The 18783-nt window shown below is 37.3% G+C and overlaps 4 protein-coding genes across 4 annotated transcripts in view; 2 read left to right on the forward strand and 2 right to left on the reverse strand.

Moving 5' to 3' along the window:
• The window catches only part of psmb8a (proteasome 20S subunit beta 8A), a 27326-nt gene extending 24773 nt beyond the window's left edge, over positions 1 to 2553 (reverse strand). Inside the window, exons 1-4 of the mRNA XM_005751394.1 lie at positions 2263 to 2553; positions 1878 to 2019; positions 980 to 1091; positions 236 to 365 (exon numbers count right to left, since the gene is read on the reverse strand). Of these exons, the coding sequence (XP_005751451.1) occupies positions 236 to 365; positions 980 to 1091; positions 1878 to 2019; positions 2263 to 2412 (534 nt within the window). The 5' untranslated portion in view covers positions 2413 to 2553. The remainder of the gene's footprint in view (positions 1 to 235; positions 366 to 979; positions 1092 to 1877; positions 2020 to 2262) is intronic.
• A 1629-nt stretch (positions 2554 to 4182) lies between these two features.
• psmb13a (proteasome 20S subunit beta 13a) lies at positions 4183 to 8227 on the reverse strand. Its single transcript, XM_005751383.2, has 8 exons — positions 8100 to 8227; positions 7759 to 7846; positions 7204 to 7301; positions 6703 to 6843; positions 6493 to 6608; positions 6188 to 6246; positions 5754 to 5905; positions 4183 to 4359 (listed from the first exon to the last, which is right to left on the reverse strand). Exons 1-8 carry the CDS (start codon positions 8159 to 8161, stop codon positions 4248 to 4250), a joined length of 828 nt encoding a protein of 275 aa, XP_005751440.1. The 5' UTR covers positions 8162 to 8227; the 3' UTR covers positions 4183 to 4247.
• Positions 8228 to 8247: 20 nt separating this feature from the next.
• Positions 8248 to 12241, forward strand: psmb12 (proteasome 20S subunit beta 12). The gene is made up of 6 exons (XM_005751382.2): positions 8248 to 8305; positions 8749 to 8819; positions 9344 to 9475; positions 9999 to 10128; positions 10212 to 10356; positions 11827 to 12241. Exons 1-6 carry the CDS (start codon positions 8258 to 8260, stop codon positions 11952 to 11954), a joined length of 654 nt encoding a protein of 217 aa, XP_005751439.1. The 5' UTR covers positions 8248 to 8257; the 3' UTR covers positions 11955 to 12241.
• Positions 12242 to 13511: 1270 nt separating this feature from the next.
• On the forward strand, positions 13512 to 18093 carry psmb9a (proteasome 20S subunit beta 9a). Its single transcript, XM_005751384.1, has 6 exons — positions 13512 to 13796; positions 13957 to 14024; positions 14230 to 14361; positions 16436 to 16565; positions 17230 to 17371; positions 17553 to 18093. Exons 1-6 carry the CDS (start codon positions 13746 to 13748, stop codon positions 17678 to 17680), a joined length of 651 nt encoding a protein of 216 aa, XP_005751441.1. The 5' UTR covers positions 13512 to 13745; the 3' UTR covers positions 17681 to 18093.
• The last annotated feature ends 690 nt before the right edge of the window (positions 18094 to 18783 follow it).

Genomic DNA, 18783 nt, shown 5'->3' on the forward strand with positions numbered 1-18783 from the left:
CTGACTCCTTTTAATGTGGAGGAGCAGCAGCTCTACTCATAAAAGGGGTCACTGAATTTAAGGATGTGGTCATCCAACTTCTCGTGGATTCTAATCAAAACCACAATGGTACTAACAATGTTTTTACAACAAAGTAGCGTACAATATTAGGCTCGGCTTTAGCTGAGCTAATGAAGTGAGACAATCATTTTTCAGTTGTGAACAGTAAAATCACACAAACACACCCTCAGCTTACCTCTTTGTCCCATCCACAGATCATGCTCCCCATGGAGAGGCCCATTCCTCTGTAGCCCAGCATCATGTTGGATAACAGCTTAGAGGCAGCAGCCACAGAGATACGGTGGTTGTTCCTCAGCCTGTAAAGTCTGGATGAAATTACAATAAATTATTGATTTATGAACAAGTCATTTCACAAATTGTTCAACTATGTGGTCAGTCCAGATTATCCTGAATTTATAATCTGTTAAAAAAAAACCTCCATATAGCATTCCTGATGTTTTTTTTTAACATTGTCTCTTTCATTGAAAGAAAGCCCTCCTGATTTTAAGAGGTGCAGGAAAGTTCACAGGCGTGGAGCATATATTTTGTTTGTTGTAATGAGATGAAAATAGAAAACAAATTGTATGTTTTTATATAAAAAACAAGGTATGTGATGACTATGTCAGTTTAATAAATCTGTATTCATTGTGTTTCAGTAAGTTATAATTCTCAAACGCTTAACTTGAATTCCACACAAGAGCCTCTTGTTGTGAAGTCTTAATTAAGCTCTTTGCTCCACTCAAACAAAATCAGTTTTCTTATTTTCATTTCACTTTTAAAGTTTCTTCTTTCTTTGTTCAAAGTCATAAAACATTCAAGGAGAAACTAGATAAAATACTTAGTGTGTTTCCTATCATGCGGTCAAGCTACAATACATCATCAAAGCTGAGAAAAATCATGAAATAATTGGAGTCTTTAGGAGATAATATGTAGGACAGACCTGCACTCTTTGGCTAGAAGTCTTTCCCAGTACTGACAGTCTGCAGCACTGCCTGACATGGTGCCCAGCAGGTACGGGTTGATCTCTATCACCTTGTTCACATCGTTGGATGCTGCAAAGACATGAATAAAATGTATTTTACAGTATTATTCCTAAAGTCTTGAGCCACCTCATTAATGATAGTGTGTGTTTTTCTATACAGGTATGCTTTTACTGCATTGGCAGTGTGTTTGAGATCATTGTCATACTGAACAATTAAGACTTCAGGGAACACTAGATGGATCAGCTGAGGTCCAAGCATATCTCTTAGGTTGTACAGATTTTTTAGGACCCGCTGCACACCATGCTGAGATATGCCAAGTTTTCAGCTAAGGGCTGTTTTGGGAATCATCTTGTTGGTATAAAAATAACACTTTATGTCAAACTGTGTTATTTATGGCATTTTTCATAGATTCAGCTAAAGATATGCAAACAAATTGTGTTTTGGCTGCTAGTATCAAAGTAGCTAAAGATAAAATTTTAAATTAGCTCTTTTCTAACTTGTCAGTTATGTGTGGACAGAACATTGGTTCCCCCTTAGAAACTTTTATATGCTTGAATGAGTCATAAGTCAGTGTTAAGTGGCTTACCACTGGAAGCAAAATTTAAAAGGGCGGCTCAAGTCTTCTTTTACAGTACTGTAGGAAATGTATAAAAATTAAGAGTAACCACCTGTAGAAGCAAATCTCTACCCTCCTACACACCTGTTGTGTAATATTTGGACATTTTACTGGAAGCTGCACCACCTTAATTGTGGCTGGACAATAACTGATTGGGTCATTATTCCCTTCGCCAGATGTGAATGCATAATGTTTCCAAATCATTTTGTGTATTTTAAGTGATAAAGATCCCCATTTACCCAAGTAACGCCCGGCTGAAGCTCTGGAGTCCACAGCCACGATGACTCCATGCCTGAACTTGAAGGCCAGAGTGGTGGTCCCGTGGTTCATTTCAATACACACACCTCCATCACGGTTACAGGACTTCAGAAACCCTGACGGCTGAAATGAAACCCCAAAATAAACAGAATGAGACGCGTGATCTGTGATAGCGCATGAAAAAAGAAGTATAATGTTTCTGATATTCTTACAATCACGATTGTTTATATAAGCGATTCAACAGGAAGTAAAAACGCTCACTGAGCACAACAGACGCGTAAAATTTAGGCCAGGGCGCGTCTGACGCTTACGGCAGGTTTACTGTATTCACTTTGTTAATTTAATGCCAGATTTAAAGACACTCACCTCTACACCAGGCGGAACCGCAAATTCTTGAGTTTTGCTCCCAAAATTGTAGTGGTTGGTTCGGTCGACGAGGTGCCTCCGTTTCACTGGAAGAATCTGTCCGCGGACTTCAGAAAAAGACTGAAAGTCGCTCACTTGAAGAAGTGCCATTATCTACGTAAATAGATAAACTATATTTTAAATTTATATATGTTTATGCAGAGTAGGTGTCGAGTTTTCTAAAAATGACGAAGGCGATTGACACCAAGGGTGATTTCCTCGTACGTGACAAAGAAATAGAAAGTGAAAGGGTTTTTAATGGTTCGTTTAAAATATTAAATTTTCTTTTCTTTTAAAAAAAAAGATACAAACATTGTAAACTAAATAGTACCGAGATGCAACCATTTGCATATACGAATTTGTTTTAAACCAAAAACTTAGTTAATCAAAATAAACTCTGTGACTGCAGAAGGCTGAAAACCGAACTGACCAATAGAAAAACGTTATTTTGTCATCATCAGTCTCTAAGCGGAAATGCAGCCCTCAGGTTCTGTTACTAACGAGCTCACTAACATCAGTTATAAAAAAAAATATAGCTATAATTTACTGCAGTTAGATTAAAATGCAGTACAGTAACCTGCTTTGCAATCATCCTGTTTGGATATTAACATATTAGCTTTAATTATGTTTATTGTTATTTTATTCCTTTTATTTCTTTATACCGATGTTCCAGTATTGGCTTTTTTTTAATTAATTTATACCTTTGCTTTCATTTTTTCCTGTTTATTCCCTACACTAAGGCGGTTATATCTTGGTAGTTTGTGTGTCTGCAGGTCATTTTGTGTGTAAAGACAATAGCTCGAAAAGTTTTAAATTAAGGCTGATAAAATTTTGTAGGGGTGTAGAGTGGGGTCATGTTAATAATCCATTATAGCCCTTTAAGGTCAACTTAAAGATTTATTGGTCGGAAGTTCAGTCAGAAACTATGACTTTTACGACTGTGGTGTTTATTGTCAACATATAGAAAACACTGTATAAAGATTTAAACTATCATGCCACATTTGACCTTTGACCTCAGTAGATTGACCTGAAGGTCAAAGTGATAATGATCTTATATTGACCTATTTAAAACTGTTTCTTACTGCCATTGTTTGTACAATCTGACAACATACAGACATATGGAGATTTTAAATGTCACATTTTAGTTTGTATCCACATGTGATGTCACATTTCGCCTCTGATCTCACTTTTATGTTTCACATTTGCCTTTCTTTCAAGTTGTCCCTAAAATGCATTATATCTTTAAAGAAAGTATTGTTAATAAAAGAGGATAAGCTGCCTGGTTAATTAGAAATATAGTGTAGTATAATATCATTAAGCTCAAGTCCAGTTATTTAAAAATTAAAACACATTATCCATCACCCACTCCTATATAATGGTTGTACAATGTAAACATCTGTTACTCTTATGCAATTTTTTACTGATCTACAAACATCTTAAAAGTAACTTCAAAAAAGTGCAAATGTGCAATCCTACTATAATCATCCTATCGTTTGTATGTATACATGTTCCCTATCTCCTCCTAGACAAGTGCACCAATCATATCATATGTTCTCTATCTTCTGCACATTTGTTATTATAAATAAAATAAATAATAATAAAATAAATAAAAGTGTTTCAACTGACTTGACTAAAGAGGGTAAGTAAGTATAAAACCTGTAAAGAAAAAAGGCAACAAAGATCATGTAAATCGGGTTTTATTCAGTGTTTCAAAGATTATTCAATATTGTAAAAATATCTTCTCTCTATGGCCAGCAGCATCCTCTATGTTGATAAAACCCACAGTATTACAGCTTGTTTATTGGACCACATCATGCTGAAGCAGCAAAAGTCATGATGAAAAAAAATTCAGAGATGTTTTTCTATTAATTTTTTTTAGAAACACGATTCGAACATGATTGACTGAAAACAAAGATGGTGTGTATGTGTTGGTTGTTTGTTGTAGCTCAGGCTGTCTCCATCTTCTGCACAGTCTCCAGCACAACTTCCAGCTTTAAAGGGACAACTTTCTCTGTCAGGACTGGAGTAGTGCCTGGACGATATTTATACTTCATTTTCCTGAAATAAAGGCACATAGATAAAACATTCAAATCTGAGGATTTATAATGTGCAGTCAAGGTAGATTTGAAAACTTCTTGTGCATATAAAAGTCAGAGTTAGTGGATCTTAGTCCAAAACAGCATACAAAGTGTTTTACTAAGGTTAGATAAGAGTGAATGAGGACAAAACATGAGTGAAGAACTCAAAAGTTACATGTAAACATCCATCTTTAAAAACATTCTAGAAACGTGAGACAAAATAATGTTTCATTTTTTAAATGGAAAGTTAAAGAATTGAAAAGCTTTCTTGTTTTTCACTTCTTTGATCTACTTTTGCTGTCCATTATTTCATTCTCAGTTTTGTTTGTGTTTTCTTAAGTGATTTGTAATTATACTTATTGTTTATAATTAATCTGCTGAGTTTCAGTTTTCCTGCTCTCCTGTGGTCCCCATGTCTGTTTAGTCTTTTGACAGGTAGCAGGAAATTTTCTTCCATCACTCCTGTTCTTGTTGGCTTGCACTGGCTGCCAGTTTAATACCATATTCAATTTAAAATACTACGTTTCACATACAAAATTATCAATAATTTAGCACCGAGCTACGTCAGTGAGCTTCTTAGCTTACACACCCCTGTCAGCACTTAGATCTGCTGCCCAACTTCTTCTGGAGCAACCTTGTTCTCGGCTGAAGTCTCGCAGCGATCGTGCGTTTGCTGTAGCTGCCCCGGTTTTATGGAACAATCTTCCTGTTGCTATCAGGGCGTCTGACTCTATGCCATTGTTTAAATCACGGCTGAAGACTTATTTATTTAATCTTGCTTTTCCACCTACTTAATATTTGGTGTGCGTTGATACATTTTTATCCGTTAAGCTTTGTTAAAACTACTTTTATGTATTATGATTGTCAAGGTTTTATAATTGATACGTGCCAGGTCGTTTCTCTTTTCCCTCCCATCTCCTTTTTCCTATTTTACTTTTTGTCAAGCACCTTGGTATACCCTTGGTTTTTTAGTGTGCTTTATAAATAAAGTTTATTATTATTATTATTATTATTATTATTATTATTATTATTATAGTCTCCATTTTCGTGTTAAATATTCCCATGCATAGTTACTTCCTGTTTTTGTTTGATAGTCTCTTGTTTCATGTGCATTGTATTTAGTTTTGCTTCCCCTGTCTTGTTATCCCCGATTAGTTTCAGCCATGCATGCTAGTGTTGCCTAATTACCTCCGTGATTATTTAAACCTTTAGTTTGCAATAGTTTTTGTTGTATTGTGCTGTTTGTCCACCATTGTCCCTATTTGGATTTTTAGAATTTGTTTTCTGCTTCACCAGAATAAAGGTTTATTTTCTGTTTATTAAATCCATCTTTGAGTCTGCATCCACACAAACTATGAATGGTTATATGCATACCTGTTGTCTTTGTACTGTGACTCCCGGTACGGTCTGATGTAGTCCACTCCTTGTTTGGTGATCACACAGATGTCGATGTTGTTGCCTGAGCCGAGGTCGTTCATGATGCCTGCTTGAATAGCAGCTCGTACCAGCTCCTTTGCCGGCTCCAGCTGAGAGAGGACAAAAAGCAGAATAAAAGAGGAGCAAAAAGAGATGACATGAAGCAGAAGAACACAGAAGCATTCATCTTACACACTCTTACCTGTTTGGTAACAGAAACAACCATTTTATCAGCTGTTTGTTTAATTTAGAGAAGGTTTAGTTCCAATAGTGCTGCCACCCTCAAATTATTCAATTAAAAATGAATACTATGTGAAATAAGTTTCTATAAAGGTTTAAATAACTACATATCACTTTACTGCAGAAAGAGCAGTTTTTGTCAACTGACGTACCTCCAAGTCTGGTTTGAATCCATCCTCTAAAATGCCAAGAGCAGCCAGATCACCAGACCCTGCACGAACACAATTTAAAGTCAGCTAAACACAGAGTGTATGTAGTCTGTGATTGAATCAAATACAGATCCTACAGCACATTAAAATGTCATTTGTATTTGTTAACAGAGTCATTATCTCTGATATTTTCTTGTAAACAAAAAATGTTCTGACAGCTGAACAGCCAGGGAAAAAAACATCACAGAAACACCAACCAAGAATCCAATTAAAGATCATATGCTGTTCTTAGGAGTTATATCACATACCCATCGAAAGGTAAGGCACCTTGTCTACATCCCCGTACGGCCCCACAGTGTACAGGTGGTTTCCAGTACAATCCACTCCCCCCAGAATAAGATTAGCACCTATTTGACCTCGATACCTGAGAGACAAAACATGTTTTAGTAAGACCACAGACCACATCTAATGATCCAAACATCTCTGGATACATGTACCTGTTTCTGTGAATCACTCACCTGTAAAGCATATCCTGCAGTATGTTCACAGCCATGACAACTCGAGGGTTCCTCCCACTGTTCAGGGAAAAGATGGTGAGGTTGGAGGACAGAAGGTCTGTGGTCTTTTCTGTATCTGCTGCCGTACCTGCTCCACAACAACTAAACACAAACAAAGAGAACATAGAGATCATGAGAAACAAACAAACCAAAAAAGATTTGATAAGCCAGAGGGAAAAGATAAAGGAAGATAAAAAGAGGAAAAACCTGCTTTAAGAAACACAGAAAGCCATTACTATAAAATAAATAAATAAATACTGGTTGTTCACTCTCAGTGGTCTCAATATCCCATTACATCATGTCATTATGTGAACAGTTCTCAAGTATGTCATCTCTTAAGTTGAAGAAAGGGAGGCAGTTAGCAATTAAATATGCTACAAAAATGAGAAACTGAATTACAGTAAACAGTGCAGATTAAAAGTTGTGAGAGTATTGAAGTATTTCTCCTCTAACAACACTTACTATATATTTGGAGAGATGTAATGGATCTTGGCACACATTTTATCAGCCACCACTTCATCGGATGTGGCTCTGGTATCTGCACCCAGCACCACTCCATCCTGCAGAAACAAATCAGGTTGGAAAACATTTTCTCCAGTTTTATTCCTTTAATTACAACTGTTAACTTTCTACTGCTCACTTTTATAAAAGTATACAGATATCTCAAAATCCATAAAGCTTTCAATTATATTTCAGTCATTTCTGTCTGTGTGATTTTTAACATTTTAAACTAGTTTTATGCAAACACGTATATCCATCAAAGTGAGAGCCAAGACAGAGGTTTGTACTCAATCTGTTATTAGTGTGCCTTTTGTCTGATCCTCTGAAGCTATGATTATTGCGTTAATACAAGATAAAGTTTGATTTAAGAAAAAAACTGGAGTTTCTGTGGCAGTGATGAGAGTGAGTTTGGTATGATTTTAATACTTCATAATCAAAGTTATAACTCATGGACTAAAACACAGCAGGTCACTATTTTATTCATTCATACTTCTATCAGAGCAGTGTAGTACTCACCTTGAACACCACTCCTGCGATGGTGGTGCCTGTTTTCATAGGTTTGGGAGTGTTTCCTCCATCAAAGAGACCCTCTAATGCAGCGTTTCTATAAAGAGGAAAGAGATGTGAGGGGGTGCGAGCAGGTGGGGTGTATGTGTCAATCAGTGCCTACGTAGTGTAATAACAGTTATAATTACACGGATCTTTGCATTGTCCCACTGTCTAATCTGATATAAAATCAGGAAAAGTTAGTTTCGTTTTTGATCTGGATGTAAGTTTGGTCTTAATGACGGTTTAGTTTGATTTCTGTCGTCACTGATTCAGTCTGCAGCTCTGAGAACATTAAAATAAACTCTTACCTTGCTGTATTATCGAAATTAAAGCCAGGTGCGGGAGTTTCGAAGATATTTGACAGCGCCATTGTGGAGGTGAGTGCGGCTCCTCTGCGCGTCTCGGTGCGCCTGAGGTCGCTGTTCTGAGCGTCAACTCCTTCCTCTCTTTCGATCCTGGAGTGAAAATGGAGAAACACTGCACGGACTCACGAGTCAAAGGAGTCAGCACAGGGGTAAGTAAACCAGCACCAGGTGACGAGTGTTTTTATCGAAAGATGAAGCATAGAAGTCAACGTTTGTAAAATAAGAGGTTTAAGCATCTAGCCGATATCGTGTTTGAACAGGTGATGCGTTTACCTGAACACGAACCTAAAACTAACTTAAATCACATCCAGTTGATGCTTCATACTTAGTAAAAGTTAATTTGTGAGCTCTGAACAAGTATTTATTTTTCAAGATTCTAAAAAAGCAAACGATTAGCTTTGCTTTCGTTTTCAATGAGCAGCCGAAATCCTTTATAAGAACTCTAAACCCCACAATTCATAGCGTGGTTCAGTCTTCATGAATGAACAGAAAAGTATGAGAAAAGGTTGCCTGTGATTCTGTGTTATGTTTTTTTTTATTGTGTTCGGTTTCATATTGAAAACTGACCATCACACACTCTCTCCTCCCTCAGACCACCATCCTGGCTGCTATTTTTGATGGAGGGGTCGTTATCGGGTCAGACTCCAGGGCTTCAATGGGAGGGTGAGGAAGCTGCCTTTATTGTTATCTTTTAATATAACAGAGGGACCGCTAAGTAACCCTTTTAATGAGGCAAACAGACAAAAAGATGACCATGACCTGACTGCAAATGAGTTTCAAGATTTCACTGATAACCACAGATTAAACATTTACTGAAATCTCAGAGTTCTGTGCCTTTGTCCACTGTAGTGACTTCACTGAGATGCTGTGTTTGGGGGTGCTGAGTCCTCTGAGGTGTTATTTAAGGAAATATCAGAAAAAATATGTTTAAAACACAACATATTAACTGCTCAAAAACAATCCAAAAAACACACAATAACCACAAAAAATGTGTCATTCAGCGATCAATTTCCTAATAACAATCAAAATCACTGCTCCATGTGATAATTATTAGGACGTTACCAGATAAACCAAAATCTAATCATACAAGAAACCATCACAAAAGAGAATGAAAATCAGCAGAAAATGATATTTTGTTATTTTAAACATTTATTAGGCTCAAACATTCATTCTCGCTTCTTCTCCAGAGAGTATGTTTCATCTAAGACCATCAACAAGGTGATTCAGGTCCACGACCGGATCTTCTGCTGCATGGCCGGTTCACTCGCAGACGCTCAGGCCGTCATCAAGGCTGCAAAGTTCCACCTGTCCTTCCACAGGTATGACTTTCAGGTGTCTGCACAGAAAAATCATGTACAGCACACACAGACATATGTTTTAGTAATCATTCTTTATCATTGATTAAACTTTTTTTACTCCTCCAACACCCTTCTTCTCTCATACATACTGTAGTTCAGCGGTCCCCAACCTTTTTTGCGCCACGGACCGGCTTGTTCCCGACAATATTTTCACGGACCGGCCTTTAAGGTGTCGCGGATAAATACAACAAAATAAAACTAGTACCGGTACCGAAAAAAAAAAGATTTATTCATAACACACGTGAAAAGACCCAGGAAAACTGAGTTAACGATAAAAAGCGATAACAAAATAACGCTGAAAACCGATTAAAAACCCTGAAAACCATACATTTCACACCCGAGTCTCACTCTCGCGGCCCGGTACCAAATGACTCACGGACCGGTACCGCTCCATGGCCCGGGGATTGGGGACCGCTGCTGTACTTGATTCTTCACCTACACAAATTAAAAATAAATAAAGCTCTTTGTCCTCTGTGACCTGCAGTGTCCAGATGGAGAGTCCTCCTCAGGTGATCGCAGCAGCATCCGTGTTGAAGGATTTGTGCTACAAAAACAAAGACGAGCTGCAGGCCGGCTTCCTCACAGCAGGCTGGGACAAGAAGAACGGACCACAGGTAGAAGATTACTGTGACGATATAAGCAGTGATGATGACAGTGAGTCCACTCTGCTGTGTGTAACTGCACCTTCTCTCTTCAGGTGTACGTGGTGTCTCTGGGCGGGATGTTGATCAGTCAGCAGGTTACTATTGGCGGCTCAGGGAGTACGTACATCTATGGCTATGTTGACGCTAAATACAAACCCAACATGACAAAAGAGGAATGCCTGCAATTTGCCACTAATGGTATAGTTTTCTTTTCATTTTGTCAATGCACTCTAAAAGTTTTAACCTTATTCATATGAAAATGTACAAAATGGCTTGAAATTTGTATTTTGCTATCAAAATTAAGAAGTATGCAACGTGATGATTTTCCAAGTTAGTTAAATATTTCCTGTGGGACAAGAAAGTGCCACAGCCAGTCAGAGTCATTAGCAAAGCAAGAACATACAGAGAGCCATGCTAATGATGCAGACAACATTAAATTAAAATATAAAAACAAACAAATTTATTAATATACAGTAGTCTGCTTCTACAACTTTATCAGTGTGATTTATTAAAATGCAGATTAGCTTATATTGCATTTTCCACCATGGAAGTAAGATGTAACATCATTTAGCATATGTGAGCTGTCCAGTTTGTTCCAAGTCAGAACCACTGAACATTTCTATTTATCTGTATATTTACAACAGTGTGTAAGTTATAGAGATGTTTGCATTTTTATCATCTTTCTAGCCCTAGCTAAAATATGAAAGCTAAGCCAAAAATAACTTAGCTTTATAAGATGAGCTCGCCAGAAAGTAAAAAAAAAAAAAACACAACACTTATTGAATTTTATACTTATAAGAAAAACATTTTAGAACATTTCATTTATTAAATATTTAAAGCACAAACAAAAATATCAAATATCGTTATCTAACAAATCTGAAAATTCCCTCTTTTAATGAGGGATTGTGTTAGAGCTTACCGTTGTGGTACCTTTACTATATTAAAAAAAGTCACTGCCATATTCTCTTTCCATTATTAGGGATATTGGAATTATCGGTCTCAGCCCATCAGTCACTAATAATCCAAACAATTATTGATGACTTTTTCACCACAACCTACAAGACTATTATTTTGAATTTTAGACTGTTATTTTGAATTTGTGGAGAATTAATAGTGACTTTAAGAGTTAATTATGTTTATGTTGAACATCTTATCACTTTGGATCCTTGTTTACTTTGATTAAGCTGTTTTCATTTTGCTAGTTATTTAGTAAATATATTTGACTTATTTGTCTTTTTGTTGTTTGGTTAATTTTCATTAGTTCCTTGTTTGCTTTACTTTTTGGGTTTATAGGAACGTAGCAAGACTATGAGCAGGTATAAGGCCGGGGAGGGTCAGTGGCTGTTTTAACAGCACATTAGAGCAGATAAATTAAACTAGTCATATAATTGAACATCTTAGCAGCACGAAAGGTCAAACATCAGTGAGATTATTAAGCTCTTGTCGCAAGACATAATTACCTGAACTGAACCTGAAATGTGTGGATTTCATGTAAGGGATTTATTTATAAGAATACTTCTGTTAAGAGAGTTAAACGATTGTTGGTGATGAATAAATTATTGTTCATAGCTGATTTATAAACTGTTTCTCTGCTTGTTTAACTGATTTTTTTCCTGCTTTCTTTTCTCCTCCTCTGCCTCTCTCTGCTTCATCCCTCCCTGCTCACAGCTCTTGCTCTGGCCATGGGCAGAGACAACGTCAGCGGGGGTGTCGCTCACCTGGTGGTGATAACCGAAAAGGGGGTGGAGCATGTGGTTGTACCTGGTGACAAACTGCCCAGGTTCCATGATGAGTGACTTGCTTCCTTCCGCCTGCCATCAAACCACCAATGAAATCGCAGAGTAGTTGTTTCAAAGCTGGACTTGTTTAACCTGTCTGGTCTGTTTAGGATCAGGATGTAACAAAGTCAGACACACAAAAAGCGAGATAATATTCAGCTAAATATAAAACCTGTGAACTACAGAAACACTGTCGTAGAAAATGAGTCTTATTATGAAATCATAAGCAGGCTCATTTATACAGAATTCATCTGTCTGTTCTGTTTTGTGACCAAATTACATGTTTTTGTGTTTTTATGTGGAAAAAAAGGAAAATGTAAATTCAATAAAATAAATATTAAGATTTTCCAAAGCTTTTTTTCTCTTTTAGACAAATTAAAGGGAATCTAAAATAAAGTGTCTCAAGAGGGTGATGGGCCACCAGAGAAATTGGTGTTCTTTGGTTTAAATGACAAAATATTTAAACTCTGCTGGAGGAATGTGTGTGTGTTAGTCCCCATAGGGAAATAGTTCCTCTGCATTTAACCCATTCACCCAGTGAAGCAGTGGGCAGCCACCAATGCAGCGCCCGGGGAGCAGTGTGTAGGGACGGTACCTTGCTCAGGGGTACCTCAGGGTAGCCGTTCAGGGGAGTTGAACCCCCGACCTTCCGATCATGGGGCCACCACTCTACCTACTGAGCTATCCCTGCCCCTCTAATGGAGGGGAGGACACTTCTTGGAGGAGTCCTCCTGAATGGAGGACACTTCTTCCAAATGAAGTGTCCCTATTTTGTAAAATATAATTCAGGTCATTTTCATTTTCTGTAAATCATTTGGTGACCCCTTAGGTTCCTGGAAGAGACCACTAACATTACTGCTGACCACCACAGGAAATAAATATTAGAAATGTTTCATCAGCTATAGAGCAAATCCATGGCAGAAAACTACCCTCAGTAGCATAGCAGAGCCACTGGACCCCCTCATCGTGGAAGCACTGAGTTCAGGTACCTGTATGTATGATTCATATATGATTCCCTAAGTAAAAAATATGGTGACTCTTCACTTTTTTCCTACATCTCTGCAAACCAATGTCCATTGTTTTACATCACTGAACTGCAACCTTGTTATAAAATCCTTTCCATATGGAACATCAGTAGATCGCGATCTGATCAAGCACATTACATTATTTTCCCTTTATATTTCAGATATATTTGTTTCCGAACCTGATGTATTTCTCATAGATTTTAAAACTGACATCACCCTGGTCACTGTAAACACCATCAACCTGTTACTAAGTATGAAGCCATCGGTGTCTTAATGAAATAAAAGTCACAAAGATCAATAGGACTCTCTCTTTCTGTCAGAAATAGCTAGGCGTTTGCAATCATACACGCTACCGAACATGATGTCCACTTTGTGTGTTATATTTTCCTTTAATTTGTCACGTGTTTACATTTTGTGTTCTGTAAATATGTTATTGTTGCCAGGCTTTATTTTCTGTCCTCTGTAATTGAACACTTATAGATGTATATATTATGTACAGTGAAGCTCAGCTGGTTGAATTACAGGCTGTGACGCTGCAGAGTTTGAACGATTTAACTTTCAGTTTCAAATTTATTCAGGAAAACATGGCGTCCGTCTAAAACTTGACTGTAGAACCGATTTGGTCAATCAGACCCACTTTAAACAAAGACACAGTTTCGCCGAAGGTTTTAAAATCCTAAAAAGTAAAATTAAACCGGAGCTGCTCGACTGAAGGCTTCGGTTTACGTTAGGCGTCACCTCCACTGTCCGTGTGTCGTTACCGGAGTCTCTGCAGTTCATTATCATGTTTGAAGAAACGGGCCCAGTGTGGCTGTCCGAGGAGGTGAAAACAGGAGTAAGTACCGAATTTTCTTTAATGTCTATAAGAAACTTGGTGAACTGTTACTGAGCTGCACAGTTTCTGACCTCGTGGCTTAAACGCGGAAATTACCGCTGCAGGTTTATCGGAATGAATCCTGAACACAGCTGCTGTCACTGTGTGTCTTTGTTTGCAGACAACCATTATCGCCATAGAGTTTGATGGCGGGGTCGTGCTGGGGTCTGACTCCCGAGTGTCTGCTGGGTAAGTTCGTGCCTGCGCCTTGTTTCCATTTCTGTCTACATACTTTGATCAGCGTCTGTTGTGCTTGAATGTGCTACATAACTAAACTCGATTTGTTATTATAATATGAGTCATTTCTTAAGGCTCTTAAACATCTGAGATTGTTACTCATTTTTGCTTGCAGTTTGTCACAGACACATTTTCACTCCCTACATTCTTCATGCAGGGCATCAGTGGTAAACAGGGTGATGAACAAACTGTCTCCCCTCCATGATAAGATCTACTGTGCTCTGTCAGGATCTGCAGCAGACGCTCAGACCATCGCTGAGATAGTCAACTACCAGCTGGATGTGCACAGGTAAATGCAAAAAGTTGTAACACAAGAATGATGGGACCTCTTCATAAATTAGACTGTACATTCTTCTAACATGGAATATTAACTACCCCTTAAGCCTGTATTTAAATACTAAATACTTCCTCTGCACACTCAAAAAATAATAATAATAATATTACCACGCAAATTTTCTTTAATAAATTTTTATACCCATGTTAATAATCATGGGTATAAATAAATATAAATATTATTATTTTATATATTTCAGTTGAAATAATCATCTATGTTGAGGTTGAAGAGTCACAGCTCCTCCAGAATTATAGGCCTCTCTCCAGGTGGTAGAACTGTATCCATAGTCCCTGGTATACAGACAGTTACCACAGTTACTTAATTTACCCCCTCAGTCATAAAAGGCTGATGTGGCATTGTCATCACCATGGTGAGTAGGCAGACATGAATACCCACATTTGTGAATGCCATAACTTGAAAACGAAGTGACATAAGATTCTGAAATTCATACCAAAAGTGTATCTACATAAAATCTCTGAGAAGTTTAAATATCAGTAAATAAGTAAGGTAAATGTTTCTGAAAATCACAATGGATTTTCAATTTTACACTACCAGTCAAAAGTTTGGAAACACCTTCTCATTTAATGTTTTTTTCTTTATTTTTACTACTTTATACATTGTAGATGCATACTGAAGAAATCAAATATATGGAATTATGTAGCAAAGAAAAATTGATAAATAACTCTAAATATGTTTTATATTTCAGATTCCTGAAAGTAGCCACCCTTTGCTTTGTTGACAGTGCTGCAAACCTTTGGCCTTCTCTCAATGAGCTTCATGATGTAGTCACCTGAAATGGTTTTCACTTCACAGGTGTGCCTTGTCAGGGTAATTTGTGGAATTTCTTGTCTTCCTATTGGTAGGATGACCATATTTTGATTTCCAAAAAAAGAGGACACTTGGCCCAGTTATGAAGAACTTTATTAAAATACTGTTTACTTAAAGAAAACTTTAACATATTTAAACGATGCCTTCTCTGTGCTGTTAATGAACGGTGAAAAAAAAATGTCATATAGGCTTTTACAAGTCAACAAGTGCAAAAAAAGAGGAAGGTTGGTCACCCTACTATTGGGGTTGGCACCATCAGTTGTGTTGTGCAGAAGTCAGGTTGGTGCACAGCTGACAGCTCTATATGACAATTGTTAGAATTCATATTATGGTAAGAACCAGTCAGCTAAGTAAAGACAAATGACAGTCCATCAAAGCTCATTGATCAATTGATACATCTTTAACCATCTTACAATGCTGTGATTGCAACCATTCCCCAACTCTCTGTGAATGGTACTCATGGCCATTGATCAGTGGGCTTTGATCAGTGAGCTTTGATTGGTGACCTCACAGCCCACTGTTCATTCATTGGGCTGGTTTCAGTCATTATTCAAATGTACTGTTTATAAGATTGGGGAAACCTGCAGTCAGCTGAGACTGAAGAAGTCACTTGGATGAGTGACGAAATGTTTCTCCCACTGAAAACGCTACGTCCAGATGAACAGAATCAACTTTTGGGGATTTACTTACCTGCATGATTGAGCATGCATCAAGACTGTTGGAAAACCATTTCAGGTGACTACCTCATGAAGCTGACCGAGAGAATGCCAAGAGTGATTAAAGCAAAGGGTGGCTGCTTTGAAGAATCTAAAATATAAAAATGTTTTGAGCTATTTCACACTTTTTTTGTTTACTACATATTTCCATATTTGTTCACTTTAATTTTTGATGCCTTCAGTGAGAATCTACAATGTAAATATTTATGAAAATAAAGAAAAAACATTAAATGAGAAGGTGCATCTACTAGAAAGCTCAGATCACTGACCACTGCCAGTGTTTGTTTTTTTTAAACAGCTTTAATCCAGGAGCCATCACTCAGATGAACAAATCCTATATGCTACACTACATGATGCAATGTGCAGTCCATATTACTTATTTATTTTTTCATTATGTTGTATTATGTTTTATGTTGCATTGAGTCTGCATGTCAAGTTGCGATGTAGTTTTATAAAGTATTTAATCTTATGTTCTTTTCTTTCAGCATTGAGATAGGTGAGGATCCTCAGGTTCGCTCAGCTGCCACTCTTGTGAGAAACATCTCATACAAGTACAAAGAGGAGCTGTCAGCACACCTGATTGTAGCGGGCTGGGACAGAAGAGATGGAGGGCAGGTCAGTAAACAGATGTTAGCTACACTGTAAAAGGAAGAAGCCAACATTTAAAAAAAAAGAGTTAATAATGTTTCCGTAACTGCTGCTGAGAAATTGGACAGATGTTGTCCTAAGCTCTGTAGACAATGGAAGTGACTGACAGCAATGACCAGAGACCACAAAATGAATGACATTCTGCAACTTCAAGCGACTATTTTTTTTTTTTTAATTTAACCTTTATTTAACCAGGAAGATCCCATTAAAATTGAAAACCTCTTTTTCAAGGGAGACCTGGCCAAGATAGGCAGCAGCAAGTGACTCACAGTTACAGAAATTACTCAATTAAACACAGGCAGCAAAAATGGGCAAAAACAACTGCTGGGGATGTAAAGTGGGCAGTACTTGAGATGAACCTTTCTTAGTCTCAGGGTGAATGACTGAAACGATAACTAAGATATATGACGTGATGGTAAATATATTAGAGGGGCACCTAGGCAACCAAAGTCTGGAATGTCCACAGGTGAGCAGCCATCAGCTTCAAAGCAATGTGCAACAAGTGAAGCAGCTCTGCTGACACTTATAAGTTACCTTAGTAAGCCAGGTTACAGGTTCTTGTAAAAAACAAACAAACAAAAAAAAACACTGTATGGATTGTGACTCTGCTTCTGTGCCCTTTGATATCCAGGTGTTTGCAACTCTAAAAGGGCTCCTGACACGTCAGCCGTTTGCAGTCGGTGGCTCTGGCAGCTCGTATGTTTACGGTTTTGTTGATGCTGAATATCACAAAGGCATGAGAAAGGAGGAGTGCCAGCAGTTTGTTGTCAACAGTAAGATTATTATTTTTTTTTTTATGTTTGGGGGGTTTTGTTTTGTTTTTGGCTTTTGTTAAACATTTGATTTGACTGCTTAGTAAAGCAATTTTTTTCACTATTTTTAAATATTTTCTTTGGTACAAATTAAGTCATATTGTTCTCTTTACCTCTCTTACTAAATCTCTTATTTTTGTAGCTCTCTCTTTGGCTATGAACCGTGATGGCTCCAGCGGAGGTGTGGCCTACATCGTCACCATCGATGAACACGGCACAGAGGAGAAAGTTGTTCTAGGAAATCAGTTACCCACCTTCTTTGATCAGTGACAGATTTTTTTTGGCTCCACAGAAGCCATGGCTGACTTTATTGCACAGCTGTCAACTAACTCAGCTTGTGTTTTGCAAACACTGAACAACACTGATAATTAAATAAAAGAAAATAACCCCTGTGTTTCTACTTAATTATCATAAGTACTGCAAGCATATTATCAGCTAACCTTTCTTAGTACTGATATTTACATGTGAGCTTAAAATATAACAGTAGTTAAGCTTACAATATATGACCTGATTTACCTGCCATCTGAATTTCAATAACATTTTTTGTTCATTTTGCAAGAATGAAATTGAACGTTTCTCTGGTTCATCCGAGGCCGCTTCGTCCTCTTAAAATTGCTGGTTGATTATTGTCTGTTCCATATTTTATTGGATGTCAGAGTAAATAAAGCTTAAAATTATAAGCAGCAGTTATTTTTAGACTCTTAATTGACAGAAAATGTATTTCTAACAGGCAGAACAGCAGCTGTTTGAGATTATGAGTCTGTGAAACATTTGACTAAAAAGAGTGATTGCAACAACCCATAATTATTTCATTATTATTATTTATTTATTTATTTTTTGCTGAGGAGTAGTTTATTCATACCAGTGTTAAGACTGAATATACATCACAGTGTATAATATTACAAGCCCCTTTCCTGCAAAGTCTAGGGGGTGTTAGCCGTGCAAACCATGGACTGAGCATCCAAACAATTTAGCCTTGCATCATTGAATTTATTTTACAGTTAACTATTTACAGTCACCCTACACCATTTAAAATAAAGAAGAGGGGAAAAGGAAGCAAATTAATACAAAGGTCTCTTACTAGAAAAGAAACAAAAAAGAAAAGAAACAAACCAAAATGTCTAAGCTCCCTGGCTAGTCACAAAACAGGATAAAAATGAACAATCATGAACATAAAATGGCAGAGAACCTCTAACAAGCTTCAACTAATAAATTACAAACAAACAAAACTAACTAAAACACCAACAGCAGATAAAACAGGTCCCACAAATTCCAATATCACTTAAAAAAAAACCTGCATTAATCGTCTGGGAAGGTTCTCAGTCATCCAGGTCATCGTAGTCTAAGGAGTCTAAGTCTAAGCACTTCATTCT

The sequence above is a fragment of the Pundamilia nyererei genome, unplaced genomic scaffold (genome assembly GCF_000239375.1).
Source record: "Pundamilia nyererei isolate P.nyererei 1_Seehausen unplaced genomic scaffold, PunNye1.0 scaffold00309, whole genome shotgun sequence".
NCBI lineage: Eukaryota > Metazoa > Chordata > Actinopteri > Cichliformes > Cichlidae > Pundamilia > Pundamilia nyererei.